Source organism: Nannospalax galili, unplaced genomic scaffold (assembly GCF_000622305.1).
Source record: "Nannospalax galili isolate Female #2095 unplaced genomic scaffold, S.galili_v1.0 scaffold1056, whole genome shotgun sequence".
In the NCBI taxonomy this organism is placed as follows: domain Eukaryota; kingdom Metazoa; phylum Chordata; class Mammalia; order Rodentia; family Spalacidae; genus Nannospalax; species Nannospalax galili.
This window is the reverse complement of record NW_008338734.1, coordinates 303,244-320,887: the sequence shown is the minus strand read 5'-3', so window position 1 is coordinate 320,887 and position 17,644 is coordinate 303,244. Positions and strand designations below refer to the sequence as shown.

Below are 17,644 nucleotides of genomic sequence, written 5' to 3'. Positions count from 1 at the left end.
GTGTGTGTGTGTGTGTGTGTGTGTGTGTGTGTGTGTGTGTGTTTTATTAGGTGTGTGGAAACTGAATGATTCTTAACAATGGCTTTATCTCATATTAGCCTGATTTTTATATCCAAAATATAGCTATATTCATGTAGCAAGGAACTTGCAAGTTTTCCTTATTTCTCAAAAATAAAAGTGAACCAAAGACACAAATGGCACGAGACATGACCTCTGAGTAGATGGTGTGAGGTGCAGTCAAAAGTAGGTGTGCCGTGTTACAACAAGCTAAAACAATTCTGCCCAGAGAAGGGTAAGATGAAGCCCAGTGGGATGATGAACACCTGTGATCCCAGGACTTGGGAGACTGAGGCCCAAGAACCGAGAACCTGGGCCACACAGGGAGACGCATCTCAAAAAAAAGAGAAAGATAGGAAAAAGAATGAAAGCTTTTGTTTGCGACTCTCATTTTTTAAAATCTTATTTATATTTTATGTTTGTGAATGTTCTGCCTGCATATATGTGTGCTTGCTACACGTGTACCTGGTACCCAAAAGTGGGCTTCAGAACCCCTGGAACTAGAGTTACAGAATGTTGTTTGCTACTGTGTGCATGCTGGAATGTGATCCCAGGACCTCTGCAAGAGCAGCCAGTACTTTTAACCACAGAACCAGAAGCTTGGAGTCTGACTCTTTCATTTGTAAAGATGGTGGGAGGAAATGCAAAATATCAAATGTCCATAAAGTTCTTGGAAAATCATTTTTGAATATATGAATTGCAAACTAAGAGCATAAAGGTTATTTGTGTTATCATCTTTAAAATAGAAACATTAATTCTTTTCTATAGGGGGTCTTTTAAGGGTGATGTTTATCGAGTCTTATAAAGAATAGGCTGGTTTAGAACCCCTGATCCTCCTGCCTTCATTTCTCAAGAGTACTGGGATTATGGGTGTGTGGCACTACATCCAACAAGATAAGCATATTACATTTTTAATTTTAAGGAAGATATGTATCCATAAATTTTGAATGTCATCTTCTTGACTGTAAACTTTGCATACTCCGTATCAGTGCCCAGGGTACCAGAGAACTGTTTAGGAAATATTTGAAGCTTTGTTCTCAAGATACTTAGATTTTTTTTTTCAAGCGACAATCTAATAAAAACATGAACATTTGTATTTGCCCCACCTTTCATCAGACACTTGGGCATCACTCTGTCCAACTGTTGTCATTAATTTGATAACAGAAAATGGTTCTAAACTGAAAGATGAACATGCTTACCTTATGCAAAGGCATTTGGAGTTTACAGAAAGTAATGAGAGACCGGCATGTTTGTGCTTAATCCTTAAATTCAGTAAAATGAAAGGCTAAGATTTTTTAAGTACATTTTTATAACCAAAATGGGTTTTCTCCATAGCACCTTTGAATTCATTAGTTTAGAACTGCTTTTAATTTGTTCTTTCCCATGAGGGCCATTATATTTTTTCTCCCGTCAGCCTAAGAAAGCCGGCAGGTGGGGTGTTTGTCACCGGGCTCATTCCCTCGTTAAAAAGTGCCTTAACCACTATGCACAAAATATTATTTATAATAGCTCTTCACCACCATTAACAACTTTAAAGCAACTTGCTTTAAACATTGCCAGTGCAGATAGAGAAAATGTTTCCTTCCCTCTCACTATGAAATGATAAGACCTCTTTTGTACTATTTTCTAAGTCATTACAATAACTATTTTCAGGTATCTTCAGCAAATAGGTTTTTTAAAAAAATATACATTTTCCCCAGTCTATTGCAATAGTTCTGACAGTATATTATGCCTCAGTGTCTGGGTCTAGCTATGTATAGCTTACAGCCTCATTTACTGTAATGCATTACCTGAATAACATAATCGCATCTGTAGCTATGGTACAAGGCCAGAAAGTGCATCACCTTCGTGGGTTATGACTACTTAAATGGCTTGTTCATAAATGTTCTTTTACTAATACTGGCAAAACTTTTAGTAATTAGATGTCAAAGAGGAGTGAATCAGACCCATGGGTTTTTTTTTTCCTACTAAAATGTTAATATATAACTTAAGTCAAACTCTCATTGTGATTATATTTGTACTCTAACAAGAAGAAGATTTTCATGGTGAATTCACCCTGTTGACTTCTGTTTGTTGCAGCTATGGAAGCTTCCTACTGTGTTTGCCTTTTACTTCACTTTTCAAACAAGATGTGATTTTCATCAAGAAAGGTCAAGGGAGAATGAATTGCAGAATAGTTATGCACACACTTTGGATAAAACTGGTTTGCACACATCATAAGGCATTGTGTGTGGATAGCTTTAAAGCCTGTATGAGTATCTTCTCTGTTTGCAAACACAGATTTCTCTGAGTTGAAAAAGAAAATGTTTATTGTTCTAGGCTGTTCGGTGTGACAGGAAACTGTGCTGCCTGCAGCAAGCTCATCCCTGCATTTGAGATGGTGATGCGTGCCAAGGATAATGTGTACCACCTCGACTGCTTTGCATGTCAGCTTTGCAACCAGAGGTAAGTTCATTTCATTTTGGCCTCTCGGAAACAATGCTGCTTTCCAGGCTGGTTATTGATTTAATAGGTGGGAACGATCACAGTACACTTTGTTAGAGCAATTAATCTCAGCATTTTGGTGTTCTGCAAACATTCATTCAATGCCGGAAACAAATCACCAAGGAGAAAGGTCATAAGACTAGCTTAAGGAAAAGGGCATCGTGTCACAGCCTGCAGTTGGACTCTTGAAGTACTTCTAATGTCCAGATTTGCCACTGCACTCTCCTTCCTGTTTTCCTGTTTCATAATGTGGCGATTTTAACTATCTCTACATCGGGCTGGGGAGATGACTCACCGAGTAAAGTGTTTCCCATACAAATGTGAGGGCCTGAGTTTAGGTCCCCAGAACCCTTTTAAAGCTGGACAGGGCAGCACATTGCCATAATCCTAGGGTTCCTACCAGGAGATGGGAGGCAGAGAGTGGAGAGTCCTGGGAACTCTGGAGCCAATCAGCCTGGTATGCTTATTGGCAAACAAGAGACTCAGTCTCAGACAGGGTGGAGGTGAGGACCAACACCCCAAGTTGTCTGCTGACCTCTACACATGCACAGTGGCACACAGAGACACACATTATACACATATACACACCACACATTATATGCACATATATACACATACATATCATATACACACATGCACACATCATACATGCACATTCACACATGTACACAAATACACTTATACATGCATACCATACATATATACACCATACACACATATATATCATACATACACATACACACATCATACACACAAATATGTACACATATGCACATACACATCATACTGATCATATACACATGCACATGTATTATATATGCACATACATTATGCACACAAATACAATAAAATACACACTCATATACATACATGTACTCACATACACACAAGCATGCATAATATTCACATACACACACATGCACACATTCATCATTTAAACACACATGTGCACACATACACACATTCATCATTTATACACATACAACATACATTTGTCATATATGCACATACCTGTACACTTATCAGACACACATTATATATACATATACAATCAAATACACACACATGCTCATGTACATAATACACACATGCACACATATACATATGTAATACACACATCATACACACATACGCACATTGATCATTTACCATACATGCATCATACACACATGCACACATACATTATATACACATTCATCATGTATACACATAGATACATCATGTAAACTTGTACACTCATCATACACCCATACACACATCAGGCACACACATACGCACACATGGACACCCACACACATCATTCACACACACACAGGCACACACACATCTCTAATTTTGTGTGCTACTTTGCAGACTGACATAGAGCTGGCAGCAGGAAGTCTGTCTTCATCTTACTCATGAGTCTGTTGCCTGCCTGTCTCTGTCTTCATCTTACCCATGAGCCTGTTGCCTGCCTGTCTCTGGATTTCTTATGTCGAATTCTAACCCTGTTTGGCATGCACTTTTAAAGTTGCCTCTAATCTCTTTGAGGAGACCAAGTATAGCCAATAATTAAACAGTCCAAGAATTGGCACAGCAGTCATAGAAAGGATATCACACAGGGCATCTGGAAGCCTGAGTTCCAGTCTGGGCTCTGCCACACACTGGCTGTGCAGCCTTAAGTCAGCTACCTGACCTCTCTAGACTTACTGTTCTCATTTTTAATGTAAAGGAACTTGATTAATCATTTTCAAAATGCTTTCAACCAAAAGAAGTATAAATCCAACCCCTTTTTCTCTATGAAAATTATACTTCTATTGCCACTGAGAACTGTTATATACAGTTGGTTCCTGTTTTATATAAAACAGATAATTTTAGAATATGAAAAATGTGCCTATCAAAAATAAAGTATATAAAAAATAGGACACCTGCTATATTGTAAAAAACATTTGATGCCTATGAGAACATGTAAGATGAGCTGTTACCAATAAATATTTGCTGGGACTGGAGAGAGATGGCTCAACAGTTAAGAGCACTAGCTGCTCTTCAGAGGGCCCAATGGTAGCTAACAACCATCTGTAACTCCTGATCCAGGGGAATCTGACGCCCTCTTCTGACCTACATGGGCATCGCACTACCCTTGTACACTTACATAAATGAAGACAGTATATGCATACACATAAAATAAAAATGATAAATAAAATATTTTTAAAATAAATATTTGTTCATCAACTCTCAGCTCTTGTAATTTCCCCAGAAAAGTCCCATTTGATGCAAAACCTCCCCATGAAACCTGTGGAATAACAGAAAGAGTCTGACATTTATGGTGAGCACAGATTCACATTCCAGTCCAACATATATTAACCAATTTATTAGTTTTGTGTTTTTTAATATGTTACTTGAGCTCTCTGAGTTTCTATGCAAATAAAATGGACAAAGAGAAAGCTATCTTGCAAAGTCTGAAAATTAAATAAACCAATTTGTACTAAGCACTAAGAACATGCTAGATTTTCAAAAATTAGTCCTTTATATTTATAATTTACCTTGTCCAAGTCATATCATAGTAATTTGCTCTTTCCGATATACATACATATATGTATATATGTGTGTGTGCAATATATATAAAATATTATATATATAATAGGGTTTATGGAGTCTTAGCATCCATCAGCTGGAGCCTAATCAATCTACCAAGAGTCCCATTCTTCAAGACACTCTCTTTTCCCCTCATATCAGCCTTCAATTGCCAAAAGTTCCCTAGGTTGGGTTTGGATTTCTTACCTATTTCCTCAGGTCTATGCTGGGATTTCATCTGATGATTTGTGTTTCCATGTGACTTGTGAATGCTGTCACCACTCCTGTATGTTCATATATGCAACTAACTAGCTGTCTGGAAAACTGTTCCCAACAAATAAAATTTTTTATTTTCTTTTTTTATTTTACATGTAGGAGTGTTTTGCTTACATAAAAGTATACAACGTATCTACAATTCCTGTAGAGGACAGAAGAGAGCATTGGATCCCCTAGAACTGGAGTTACAAAAGATTGTTAGCCATGTTGTGGGTGCTGGGAACTGAACGTAGGTCTTCTGTGAAAGTAGCCAGTGCTCTTAACTAGTAATTTGCTCTTTCCGATATACATACATATATGTATATATGTGTGTGTGCATGTGTGTGTATGTGTATATTCTTGCCAAGTTTAGATGTACAGAATATTGCCCAGTATACCTTATGATGTTACATTTACCCAGGCAATAGCTTAGAAATCATCTTATACCGTGCTGATTCTTTCCAACAAATGTTTTATGTCAAGGAATATTTCAGTCAGTTTAAGGTGACACTTGGCCAACAATCTACTAGCAAATGTATTTATTTTTTCTTGTAATAATATAGGTATGTAAGCACAAATATCCACACATCTACCAGATGCGTCTTTGCATATGAACAAGTATGTGTACACATTTTAAAGGTGTGTTATAAATGTAGACCTTTGTTCACCAATAGCAGCACTAATGTCAGCTGCCTTTATGTGATAATGCTGTACTTCTGTTCTACTTATACAACCTTTCCTAGTTCTAGAAGAAAAATTTCAAACAAGAAAATGAGAACAGTTCCTCAGACCTCACTCTTCTAGAAGATGTTAGTATTTTACTCTACAGCCAATTGTGTCTATGGAGACCTGAAAAATTCTAATAATTACTTGATATGATTCCCATATTTTGTCAGTCTTTTTAGAAAGTAATAGGCAGCCCCACATGACGGGGAACACTTGTAATCCCAGCACTCAGGAAGCAGAGGCAGGAGGACTGTCAGTTAGTTACAAACATGGGACACATGGTGAGACAGTTTCAAAACAAAAAAAAATGGTGAGAGATATGAAGTTGAGTGAGGGATTGGGGGCCTGGGGAGTGGATCTGGGAGGGTAGGAGTGAATGGTAAACATGATAAGAATACATTATATGCATGGATGAAATTCTCCAAGAATTCATATAACATATTAAACAGTGTATCTTCTTACTTGCCATTAAAAAAAAAATTTTTTTTGGTTGGTTTTGTTTTTTTGAGACAGGGTCTCCCTGTAACCCCAGCTGGCCTAGAACTCCCTATGCAGATGAGGCTGGCCTCGAACTCACAGAGATCTGCCTGCCTTTGCCTCTGGAATGCTGGGATGCAAGGTGTGCACCACCATGCCCAGCTTACAATTTCTTTTAAGCTATTTTGTGTTCTGTTTTAGACAATTGCCCATCAAGTCAGTATTCTATCATCTGATGTGCTCAGGGTTTCTACAAAAGGTTTTGTATTATCAATAAAACATGGGCTCTTTAAACAAATAAATACTTAAATCTGGGTCAGGATAAGTTCATAGGACTATAATTAATTAAACAAAGAATACAGTGATTCAAAAGCTTATGGTAAACATTGATCATTCTTCAGAAAAGTTATACCAATTAGTCCCACACCAAGAATTGCTCTTGATCTTACATTTGCCCTGACACTGCAAATTATTATTTAAAAAGAAATCTTTGTCACATTCAGAGATGAAAGATACTGCCTCATTATACTTTTTAATTGGTATTTATTTGATTACTTGTGGCCCTTTGGACTTTCTTCCTCCAGGGAACTATTTATGCCGTTTGTCCATTTTTCCTAGTAGGGTGGCCTTCCATATTTTATCAACATTCTGCACAGAAAATGAAAACATCATTCAAGTACTAAACTCAGTCTAAATTCCATTATGATGCAAAGTAATTGTAGGTGTTTAATGCTATTTACAAATCATAGATCAGTTTTATTTCACCGTCGAAATAGAAAGTTGCATTCACAATTAAGTCTGTCTCCTCAGTAGAACTCAGTCAAGTAAGACAAACACCCCTAAATTTGGACTCTAAAACTGTTCACATTCTTATGGCCACAAAATACTATTCTAACATCATTATGAAAGTACCTAATATATTTCTGTGTTCGCTTCATTTATTACATGCCATAATGGGGCTGCATATATTTAACGCTGGTTATGCACAATTAGCACCTGGTGATTGTCTTGTCACTGTAACCTTACAAGACAAACTTCCTGGATGCAGGGAGCCAGCTCATTTTCATCAGTCAGGCGGAGCAGACAAATTTGGTGCCCTGAATACAGAAGGTTTGCAAGACAGGAGATGCTCCCATGGCTTTGAAGTTTGTTTGCAGACCCCCCGCCCCGGGTGCAGCCACATCCCACCAAAGCTGTTTCCAGGGAAATATACAAGGAGGTCATTTGTGGGCATTTTCCCTTAAGCAAACTCTGCTGACATCTGAAAGTATGGTATTACAGTTTATGAATTTCTCTCAATAATCAACTTACTCTATAATATTTACTTATTGTATTGATTTATTTATCTTTACAGTACCAGGAATTGAACCCAGGGCCTTGAACATTCTTGGCCTTGAACATTTTGAGACAGGGTTTCACTAAGCTATCCAGGTTGGTCTTGAACTCATTTATTTTTAAGGAATGAAAACACTGAGATAGACTTTGCAGAAGCTGAAGTAGATAAAATCTATTTACTTAAAGAAACTAGATGTGTTGAGAACTCTGAGTGAGATAAGACATCAGAAATTCACAGAAGAGCGTAATCAGAGCTGTATGTATCTGTACTGAGGGAAGAGACATCTGCCCTTGATGTCTGGGGGAGCACACTGGGGATGACTGCTGAGTTTTAAAAAATCCCCAAACCTTATTGGGTTGTGGATGGTGGGACAATGAGACAAAGTGGGCAGTGGGTGAGGGATTTTCCTGGCAGATGACACAGTGTGTTAAGTTATGGAGTCAAGAGAAAAGTGGTTCAGGACACGAGTTAGCTCAGAATGTTCAAATTCAGGATTTGTCAGGAATGTGGAAGAGTAGAAAGAATCTAGCAGAGTTGTGACCAGGAGATGCAATTGTAAGGCAGGACGTTATTGAACAAAGCCAAAAAAAAAAAAAAAAATTTAAGGAGGTAGAGGGCTGAGGAGGTAGAGGGCTGAGGAGGTAGAGGGCTGAGGGAAGCAGGCTAATATATACAAAGTATGATATGTATATAAAAAAAACATAGTGATCAAATTCATTACTTCACTAAGCTAAACTAAAAATATTAAATAAAATAATCGATAAAGCAGTATAAATCTTCCAAAAAGTACAAATATTAGAATATTCTAAAATAAGCCTTTGTTTTACGTGTGTGAGGGGCATGTTTGTGAGTGTGCACAGGGATGTATGTAAGGATCAAGGCTATAACACAACCTTGGGCTTCTCAGGACCTGTCATCCTTGCTTTCTAAGTCAGTGAGACAAGGTCTTTTACTGAGACCTGAGACTGGCTGATTTGGAGGGTCTGACTGTCTGGGACACCCTAGGAATCTGTGTCTTTCCACTTCACCAGCACTTTTTTTTAAATTTTGAGTTCTAGGGATCAAACTCAAGACCTCATGCTTGAACAGCAAGCACTTTACCAGTAGACTGAGCCTTCTCCCCAACCCCATGCATTTTTCTTTCTTAACAGTTCTAAACTGCTATGGTGACCCCTCACCTTAACAGTAGTACCAGCTATGATGGTGCTGACCTGTTAATACACACACAGCATCCTCTAGCCAACACCATGTTAGTAACATTTTATGTTTCCTACGAATGTTGAATTTCATAATGAGCTGGTTATATAATGTTGGAAATTAGTTTTTCTTACAAAATCACAGTTAACCACTTATTTTGTTAAGCATTTTATACCAGCATTGTTTCTTCAAGTCTATATTTGGTGTGTGTGTGTGTGTGTGTGTGTGTGTGTGTGTGTTCATGTGGGTGTGGGTGTATAGGTGCATGTGCATGAGGCCAGTGTTCAACATCAAGTATCTTCTGAAATTTCTCTCCATTTTGTGAGACAGAATTTCTCACTGAACCTCAATCTTCTAATTCAGCTAATCTGTCTGACCAACAAGCCCTGGGGCTCCTCCTGCCCTGGCTCCTCAATTCTGGGATTGCAAAGCTTTTTATGTGGGTACCAGGAGTTCAACACAGGTCCTTATGCTTATGTGAGGGGCACTTTACCTTCTCCCCAGTCCCTCTGTGGGATACTTTTAAAGACAATGATGATCTTAACTGAATAGCAGCCATGATCTTCCCATAACTGCAGCTTGTCAACACTTTGCACTGTTCTGTTTCAGTTATATGACAATCTTCACCCATTTTTATGTCATCTTGACCTTTAAGGATGATTGAAATGTACATAAAATATACCTTACTCAGCAAGATTTTAGCCATGAAATATTTCAGATAGGAATACCTTAATACTTGAGATAAATATTTTCTCATTTTTCGATATTCTATCATTTTCTCTGTCTCTCTATAGTTCTCTATATTTCTCTCTCTCCCTCTCTCTCTCTGTCTCTGTCTCTGTGTGTGTGTGTGTGTAGAAGATAGTCTGCATACCATTCAGTGGGATGTATAACATGTAACATCTCATCAAATGGTAGTTAGAGTTTTAAAAAAATTGTACAAGTGGGCTGGGCATGGTGGCACACACCTTTAATCCCAGCATTCGGGAGGCAGAGGCAGGTGGATCTCTGTGAGTTCAAGGCCAGCCTGGTCTACATAGTGAGTTCCAGGACAGCTGGGGCTACAGGGAGACTCTGTCTCAAAAAGACTAAAAAAACAAGAACAAAACAACAACAACAACAAAAGATTGTACAAGCTAGGCATGGCGGTACATGCTTTTAATCCTAGCACTCAGGAGGCAGAGGCAGACAGATCTCTATTAGATCAAAGTCAGCTTGGTCTGTCGTTCCAGGCCAGCTGGGCCTATAGGGAGACCCAGTCTCCAAATAAATAAATAAATAAATAAATAAATAAATAAATAATAAATAAACAAACAAATTTAAAAATTAAAAGGTTGTGCAATATTAGACATAATAGGGAAGCCATGCCCATGAATTCGCCACACTATGGTAGCCTAACAAGATCTGCATAAAGACAAAAACAGTTGACATGCTGATGTGGGTGGGGAATTGCATGTGGTCCCACCTCTAGAAGACAGACAGTGAGTGGATGCTGAGGGAGGGAGAATCAGTTTTCTGCTGAGACTAGCTCCCTGAGAGGTTATCTGATCCCAAGTGGGCAGCCCTGAATACATACATGAGCACCACTAAATAGACTCAGTGCATTATGTGTGTATGTATATATGTATATTTATAGATGTATGCATATGTAACAAGAATAATCAAAGAGAGGTCAAGAAATTGAGAGGGAATTGGGGGGCATGTGAAGGTTAGGGGGACTTGGAGGGACAGAAATAATGCAAATACAGTACTCATGTATGAAATTCATGTATGAAGTTTTAAAAATACTCTTTAGAATAAAATGACAAGATGAAATGGAAAACCCGGAGGGCAAGGGTTAATATTTCCAAGCCTGCTTCCTATAGCCTGTCTACATTCTGGTAGGAGCCATGGGTTTTTTTCTTGTTAAAAGGCCATTGGTGACACTGACTTTCTAAGTTGGATGAGGAACAAGCCTGATCATGTTACATACATGCTTAGCTCTAGCACACTGAGTACTTTCTAGAAGGTGGCTTTTTATATACATTCTAAATATTGATGTAGGAGTTTACATATTTCATGGCTACACTTTGATACGATCTTCCAAAAGTGATGAGTAATACTGAAATGAACAGTGACGGTTCCATCGTCCTTCACCACCAGCGACGGCAGGAAAAAGGGCCCCGTTCTGAAATAGCGTTCCAGTCTCCTGTGCCTCGCGTGGGAACCTCCCTACAGTCCTGTCTGTGCGGCATCTGTGTTTCTCATACAGAGAGAACTGAGTGTGGACCTCGTGCTGACAGAGGGTAGGGGAGAGAAAATGAACGCGGAGCTAGATCTCCTGAGCATCTGGTTCCGTGACAATGACCTTGATCTTATTCACCTACGAAAAAAAATACTCTTTCAAGGATTCTGAAGTCAAGAGTGGCAGGACACCACAGGGTGGGAAGGGCTAACAGAAACCAACCTCTTTAAGCGATGGTTAATAGAATTTGAGCGCCTCAAAAGAAATTAAACAAAAAATTTTAAAATTACATTAAAAATATTTCCAGATAAGTGTTTTTTTCTTTTCTTTTTTAAAGGAAGAATGACTTGGTAACAATAAAAAGCAAAGAGTACTTTGTTGACTATATTTATCCCAATGTGGCATTTTATCATTATGAGTTGAAATTAATTTCAACAGTAATATAAACTGTCTTGAACAATAATTAAATATGTTCTATATGCTGTTTTACATAATCTCCCATAAAAGAGAAAGGTCTAATTTGGCTCCCAAGGGGAGGCTAAAATAGAGGAGTATTTCCATTTATTCAATACATCTTAACAGTCAGGATATCTACAAAAACTGGTTTATTCAAACATTGCTGTTTAAATTCAATATTTGAAGCATACAGCCTGAAACTAGTAAAAAAGGAAAATATACTTAAAGTCCCAAACCTAAATGTGCATCTTGTCCAGTAGCCTTAACCACAAACAAATCCTGGATTTGGAGATCAGAGTTGAGCCTCTACTTTCAATCAACATCATCAGCAGGCAGTAATCCTGGGGAAAAAAAGTAAATTCCACAAATAAACAGACCAATTTTCCTTTAAGAGGAAAGCTAATTCTTTTCAATCTACTTTTTTTATTACACTATTTTCCCCTCTATCTACTTAGCTGGTATAAGGATAAATTTCCAAAGCTACCCAGTTGGAAAATAAATAGGTTCACTGTTTGTCTAGAATTCCAATCTTTGCAAATGTAAATCAGTCCAACTGCTCCTCATTTAAACCTTCAACTTCACAAAACATTAAAGGGTGGCTTTCACCACACAATTTAATCCATCCACTAAGATTTCTGCCTGGGTGTCATTTGAAATTGACTATCTGATAAAGAAAGACCACTATCAAAGGTCAGTAAGGTCAACCTGTATAATTACAAAGAGTTGTACTCAGTCACCTCCACCAAATACCACTGTTTGAAGGTTAAATTGTAACAATTAAATATATATACAGATCTCCCCAGAGTAACTTTATTGTTAAATGTACTGGAAAGAGCAGATACATTTATTTCTGACCTTAATTGTGTCCGAAGTGTCACCCATTGGGAAATTATACCAAAAAACCACTTATTAGAAACATTACAATCTTGCACTTTAAACAATGCTTCATAAAATAAAAGGCGTAATTAGCTACAGGGAGCTGGCTTTATTTATCACATCGGTATTAAGAAGTTCATCCACGTTACTCCATTCAGTTTATTGGAAGGGCTCCAAGAAATGACATCTACTATTTCATAGTTGGGGGATTTGCTACAAAGAATGATAGCTCAGCTTCAGACCCCATGCTAAAGCAACTTTCACCAGACAATGAGTAATTCCAAATTACCAAGATTTAGCCACATTTTCATAAGAGAGTGAAAGGGATCTTTCAGTGGAAAACTCTAAAAAACCTGCTATTTCCCAATTCTTTGCTTCATCATAATGCCTTTAATATCTTTATTAAATAGACAAAGGGCCAGTATAAAATCTTACATGGTCACGGCCAAAAAGAATTAGTGTCTTTCTTCATTTTATATTAATGAATATATATGTAGATAAGTATTTCCTTCTTTCCAGAGTGTTGGGGGGGGTGAAAAATATCACTATTAGTGCCCAAAATGTTTACCCTGATTTCCTACAATGTGTATATAGAAAGATGAGCTTTTCAAATGTTTTATACAAGGTTTTATTAAATGAAACTAGTTTTAATTTTTATAATGAAGGCAACTTCCTGAGCTATCGTTCAGATTTCAGAAATTACCATGGGAAATTGTTATTAGGAGAATACATCTTCATCTCAAATCAATAGATCTGAACAAAGCAGTCTTACCACAATTTTTTTTTCAATGTTTTCAGATTTTGTGTCGGAGACAAATTTTTCTTAAAGAATAACATGATCCTCTGCCAGACGGACTACGAGGAAGGTTTAATGAAAGAAGGTTATGCACCCCAGGTTCGCTGATTCATCAAAATAAACCCATTCATAATACAAAGCACTACATTCTTCTATCTTTTTTGCTCTACGTGTATATAAGAATTGACACAGGAACCCACTGAATAGCGTAGTTATAGGGAAACAGGCTGGTTATATGGAATCAAAGGCAGACTGCATCTGTATGTAGTGAAATTGCCCCAGTTCAGAGTTGAATGTTTATTATTAAAGAAAAACAATTAATGTACATATTGCTGGATTTTTTTGCTTGCTATTCGTTTTTGTGTCAGTTGGCATGAGATGTTTATTTTGGACTATTGTATATAATGTATTGTAAAATTTGAAGCACAAATGTAATACAGTTTTATTGTGTTACCATTTGTGTTTTGTTTGCTTCTTTGTATTGTTGCATTTAGTACAATCAGTGTTTAAACTTAACTATATATTTATGCTTTCTGTAACTACCAGCTATTTTAAATGAGCTGTAACTTTCTAGTAAAGAATTGAAGAGCAAATCTCACTAATGACACACAGATAGATAAACCAAGTCTATCAGCATTAGAAATACTAAAAGTAAATAAATAAACACACACACAAAGCATTCTAGTGACACCCACTTTCTTTGCTACTATAATTTAGCCTATCCGTGTTCTCATGAGAAACCCTTATTTTCAGGGGGTTAAAGAGCAGCTTTAAAAAATGCATAAAATTTCACCTTAAAGCACTTTCATTTTATACCAACATGAAAAGTGCCATTTTTAGAATAACTTTAAAGCTTAGCAGTATCCTTTTAATATCCTTTATTATACTCTTTATCTACACAAAAGCTTTATTTTGCTTTTTTTCAACCACACCCTTACGTAAACTAGTGCCTTTGGGTATCATGTAAAAATTTTCCAAAGGGTTACTTAAAAAAAAAAAAAGGTGTTACCGCAATTCTGAGATAATTTTAAATTATAAATTTCTTGTATAAATGTTGCCCAGGGAGATGAGGGCTTAATATCTTTATGATTTAATAAATTGATGGCACTGAACAGATTTGAGTGTGAATCTACTGAAATTAGGATAATGCACATTGAGGCTGAGATGGTGTTTGAGTCATGTAGTGACCAGCCAACAGCAACATAATAATGTTTATAGAATCGTCTAGAAGAAGAGAAACAAAGGAACCAATAAACTGTTGAGAACTATGTTGGTGATTACATAATTTACCTGCCACTTATTTCAATGTTCGAAACACTGAATTTGGCACGTCTCTCAACCTTTCATCCTCTTCACCATCTTCCAACTCAGAATGTGTAATGTTTCAGCCAAAATCTATTATTCCGGTTTTTTTGAAGGTGAAGTGTTTTCCCCTTATATAACTGGTAGCTGATGAAGAAGAATGTTCTAGAAACAGAAACTGTGAAATATGGTTACTTAAATTACGTTTAAGAAAATAAAAACCAAGAATACAGTCCCTTCTTCTGTTTACACTTTGATGCTTTATGTCTGCAGTGAACTTCTCCACAAATCTCCCTCCACTGAGGCACCATGAACAGTGTTTTTCTCCAGCAAACTTGGTGCTTGAGTTTTCTTATTTTGTTCTTTATCACTTATAAGAACTATCCCCCACCATTATTTACGTTATCTATCTTGTCCAACCAGTATCTGCATTACAGATGATAAATATTAAACCTGAATTCTTGATTTGGGGCCAAAATATTAAGCTGAAAATAGTGCTGGTGTGGCTTTGAGCTGTTTTGAAACAGAGCTTTATTATGTGCATGCATGAGACTCTGAGTATTGCCTCTCATTTTTAAGAAAATGATTCTGTGAAAAATGAATGATAATCATTTTTGCAACTGCTTCATAGTTAAGAATGTGCAAGTCCCACATCCTCCAAATCTGAAGATAGGATGAAAGCTTTCAAAAGTAGTCATGTGGGGTCCTCCAGGTGATTATTATATCACCCTCAGCCCTGTACATTTGTCTTATGAAGAAGTAGGCCTTGTGTAGCCTAAAACACACAAAAGAAATCTGGGAAGGAGAGGCATGCAAGAGGTCTTCCATAATCTGGCCTTGCTAGTCCCTGCTACTGTTGTTTAAAAATTCACATGGGTATACAACTTTGTCAGTATGCTTTTCAATGATCCTCTGGTTTTGAGATCTAACTGGTTTTGAATATTCTCTGTGAATATGTTGGCATATGTGTAAGCTGGGAACAAACTTCTCTCACAGCTTCTTGAAGCTCTATACCACCCCCAAACCAAACAGGATTTCTACCACTTTTCCTTAATCTCTGGGGAAATTGCTTACCTGGATTAAAGATTAAGGCCTTAATCTGTTTAGATTGTCTTTCATCTCCATGAAATCGTGAAACAAGACAAGAATAATTTTCCAGCTGTAGGATGTTTTCCAGCTAATTGGCCACAAATAATAGCATTTTAGACCTGCAGTAGTCAGCCAGTTGTCCTGAAGACTCAAAACCCCTGAGTTCTTGTCCATTTTCTTTATGTGGTATGCCCTTGACATCATAGAATCCAATGCTCCCGTAGGACACCTGCTATGAGATTTCCATTTGTCAGGCCTCCCTTCCTGCAAGCATCTCTGTAGGTTATTTATGATGAGGGACCAGGCGCCTCCATCCCACCAGTGTGCTGAGCTTGAAGGCTGACCTGTGCTTGTAATTTCACTTTCATCTTGCTTAATAAATATCTGCTGGATTCTTTCAGTCTTTTTAAAATATTTGGATTCATGTTTTCAATAAAAAGGATATTCCACTATTTGGTTGCACTCAATTGGCAAAGACAAAATGGTCTCAAGGAAGAATATGCTGTCCATGAAAATGGGAAAAATTTACTTTCTAAAGAAGAAACTACCTCAACTGCGTTCTCCAATAAGCCCATTTCAGATCTATTTACTTTTGTGGGGAAAAAAAATAAAATTGTCAAAAGGGAAGGTAGCAATTTCTGGGTATAACTTTTATACATTTCTATAAATTTTAAGTGATCTTTCTGAAAGTGACTGTGTTGCTTGCGTCAGGCTAAATTTCAAATTTCCTATTTCCTACATAATGAATCAAAACAACAACAATAACAAAAGCCCTCCACTAAACCCTACATTTTCAAGAAAGACACATTGCGCCTTAATTGAAACCGGGTAGAGAAAATTATATCTGTAGTAAAACATACTGCACACAGTTTCTCTTTAACTATCACTTTAGGCGAACCACTCTGTGAAGAGTCACTTAAACAATTTCATAGAAATGATATAGGCCAAACATGTTTAGTGCTCACTTCGGTAAGTTGCAAAAACAATCTGCATGTTTATTGTAATAGGCCATTAGCACAGAACACAATTTAAGCAAAAGCTTTTCGATCATTACTTTTTCTTAAAAACACCATTATACATGTTTTTTAATGTGATTTTAATGCGATTTAAGGTAATAGAAAACAAAGGATTATGCAATCATTACTTCACTTGGCCCTTACTGAGGGCCTACTGCATGTCAGACACTGTTGCCATGTGCACGTGGGGACACCTGGGGACAGGCTATAGGGATCTGGTCATTTGAGATGTGTTCAACTCATCTAAAAGTTGTCCATAACAAGCCAGCAAATATGAAGGCCTTCTAGAACCTTCTCAGTATATCATTGGCATGAAACCCTCAGAAAATATCTCAGGTAATCAATGTGTTCAAAGAATTATCTCGCTCAAATTACTCATTAACTCAATAGCACATAATAAAAAGGAACATCAATTAATTAATGAGTCACCCTCAGATCACTCTGATTACAACAGAGTTCTGTTGAAACAGCAGTCATGAATGGAGCTATCACTCTTTATTCATTGCTTGCAACTGGCTGAAACCAGTTTCATATTTAGCACGTCTATAGGTAATTGTGTGATTAGTATCATTAATGGAAGATTCAGAGAGCTCGCGTCTCGTAAGACCTTGAAAAATAAAGAAAACTCATTTTGACTACAGCTTCCTTTGAAGTTGAGCTATTAGAAGGGTGTTATCTTTCTAAAAGGTACAATTTTGCATTTATAATAAAGATTTAGAACGTCCATATTGAACCTGTCAGGGTTAGCTCTTAAAATACAGATGATTTTTTACAATGCTTTGATGCATACATAATTTAAT

General features: G+C 37.1%; 1 protein-coding gene and 1 long non-coding RNA gene across 9 annotated transcripts in view; one reads left to right on the top strand and one right to left on the bottom strand.

Moving 5' to 3' along the window:
* Nucleotides 1-14,731, top strand: part of Lmo3 (LIM domain only 3) — a 60,776-nt gene extending 46,045 nt beyond the window's left edge. For 7 of the 8 annotated variants that reach the window (XM_008833363.3, XM_008833360.3, XM_008833361.3 and 4 more), the window contains 2 exons: nt 2,377-2,502; nt 13,440-14,731. In XM_008833363.3, the coding sequence (XP_008831585.1) occupies nt 2,377-2,502; nt 13,440-13,545 (232 nt within the window). In that variant the 3' untranslated portion in view covers nt 13,546-14,731. The remainder of the gene's footprint in view (nt 1-2,376; nt 2,503-13,439) is intronic. The other variant, XM_008833357.3, reaches the window with a different exon arrangement.
* LOC115070439 lies at nt 10,806-14,865 on the bottom strand. Its single transcript, XR_003849592.1, has 3 exons — nt 14,728-14,865; nt 12,002-12,106; nt 10,806-11,447 (listed from the first exon to the last, which is right to left on the bottom strand). It is a non-coding gene; the product is annotated as an uncharacterized LOC115070439 (long non-coding RNA).
* Nucleotides 14,866-17,644: the final 2,779 nt, after the last annotated feature.